At 49.3% G+C, this 1,202-nt stretch overlaps 1 protein-coding gene across 1 annotated transcript in view; it reads left to right on the forward strand.

Moving 5' to 3' along the window:
• Nucleotides 1-426: 426 nt before the first annotated feature.
• AGABI2DRAFT_144642 (hypothetical protein) overlaps nucleotides 427-1,202 on the forward strand; it is a gene marked incomplete at both ends in the record, with an annotated part of 1,819 nt that continues 1,043 nt past the window's right edge. The window contains one exon of the mRNA XM_006463241.1: nucleotides 427-1,153. Coding sequence (XP_006463304.1) covers nucleotides 427-1,153 — 727 coding nt within the window. The remainder of the gene's footprint in view (nucleotides 1,154-1,202) is intronic.

Below are 1,202 nucleotides of genomic sequence, written 5' to 3' on the forward strand. Positions count from 1 at the left end.
GATGGCTGCATTGTCAGCTGGTACACGCAGAGGAGTGAGAGATCCACCTTAGGTGACTCTCTAGATTAGCGTGGGAATCCGTTCCCGTATATACTTCTCGTCTTAGTCTATCCCTTCGGCCAAGCGGCCTTTCTTGAATACAAAAACCCTTTTCTTTTCGTGTACACATCCAAGTGAAGCAGGCTATTGGCTTCATTGGATAGGTGGATACGTACTAGGTGACAGGAAAAGACCTCCCTCACCTCCCTCAAAATTTCTCACCGAACACCGCCTGGAACTTTTCGAGTACCTTCCTCTGATTCCGAGGAAGAAGAAGAACACGCTTCGGAATCCCAATCAGAGGAATCCGAACTAGAACAACGAGAAACGTCCATATCCCCCCTACCCTTGTACCAACCACCTCCCCCCGAATACAACGAGCCAGAAATGGCTACAGCACAACAAATCATGGACCAAGTGTCCGCCCAACAAGCCCTTATCACCCAACTGCAGCAGCAGCTCGCTATGCTGCAGAATCAACAAGGACAACCAGGCCCGCCAGGACCACAAGGTCCACCAGGAGACGATGGAGAAACTCCCATCGTTCAAGTAGCACCGCCACAAATCGATGTGGCAAGACCAAAAATATTTTCGGGAGACGGGAAGGAGCTGAGTGGCTTCATAACGGCATGCAAAATTTATTTGAGTTTAAAAATGGCAGGAAGACTACAAGGGGATCAGATTACATGGATATTGTCGTATGTACAAGGAGGAGCAGCAGAATCGTGGAAGGAAAATATTATGGAGATGATCGAAGGTGGTGAAGAAGAAGCTCCAGCCCACACGGAGGAGCTTTTTGACAGTCTACGGAACAATTTCGGAGATGCGGATGAGGAGAGTACGGCAGTAGGAAAGTTGAGGTTGATCGAACAGGGAAGTAAGAGCGCGGAAGAACACGTACAGGAGTTCAAGAGGATCGCACGAGACAGCGGATACGAGGGACGAGCCCTCATCGAAGAATTTAAGAGAAGTTTGTCAGGAAGGATTAGGAAGGCGCTGATGGAGTCAGAGAATCCACCAACTACTATTAGGAGTTGGTACGAGAGGAGCATGAAGTTAGATAGGCAGTGGAGGCAAGCAAAAGCGGAAGAAGAGTATTATCGGCGGGGACAAGGTAAGCCCCAACCAGGTAATTCCCTATCGGAAACCGGGGTAGGAGGCCA

The sequence above is a fragment of the Agaricus bisporus genome (assembly GCF_000300575.1).
Source record: "Agaricus bisporus var. bisporus H97 unplaced genomic scaffold AGABI2scaffold_8, whole genome shotgun sequence".
Taxonomy (NCBI): domain Eukaryota; kingdom Fungi; phylum Basidiomycota; class Agaricomycetes; order Agaricales; family Agaricaceae; genus Agaricus; species Agaricus bisporus.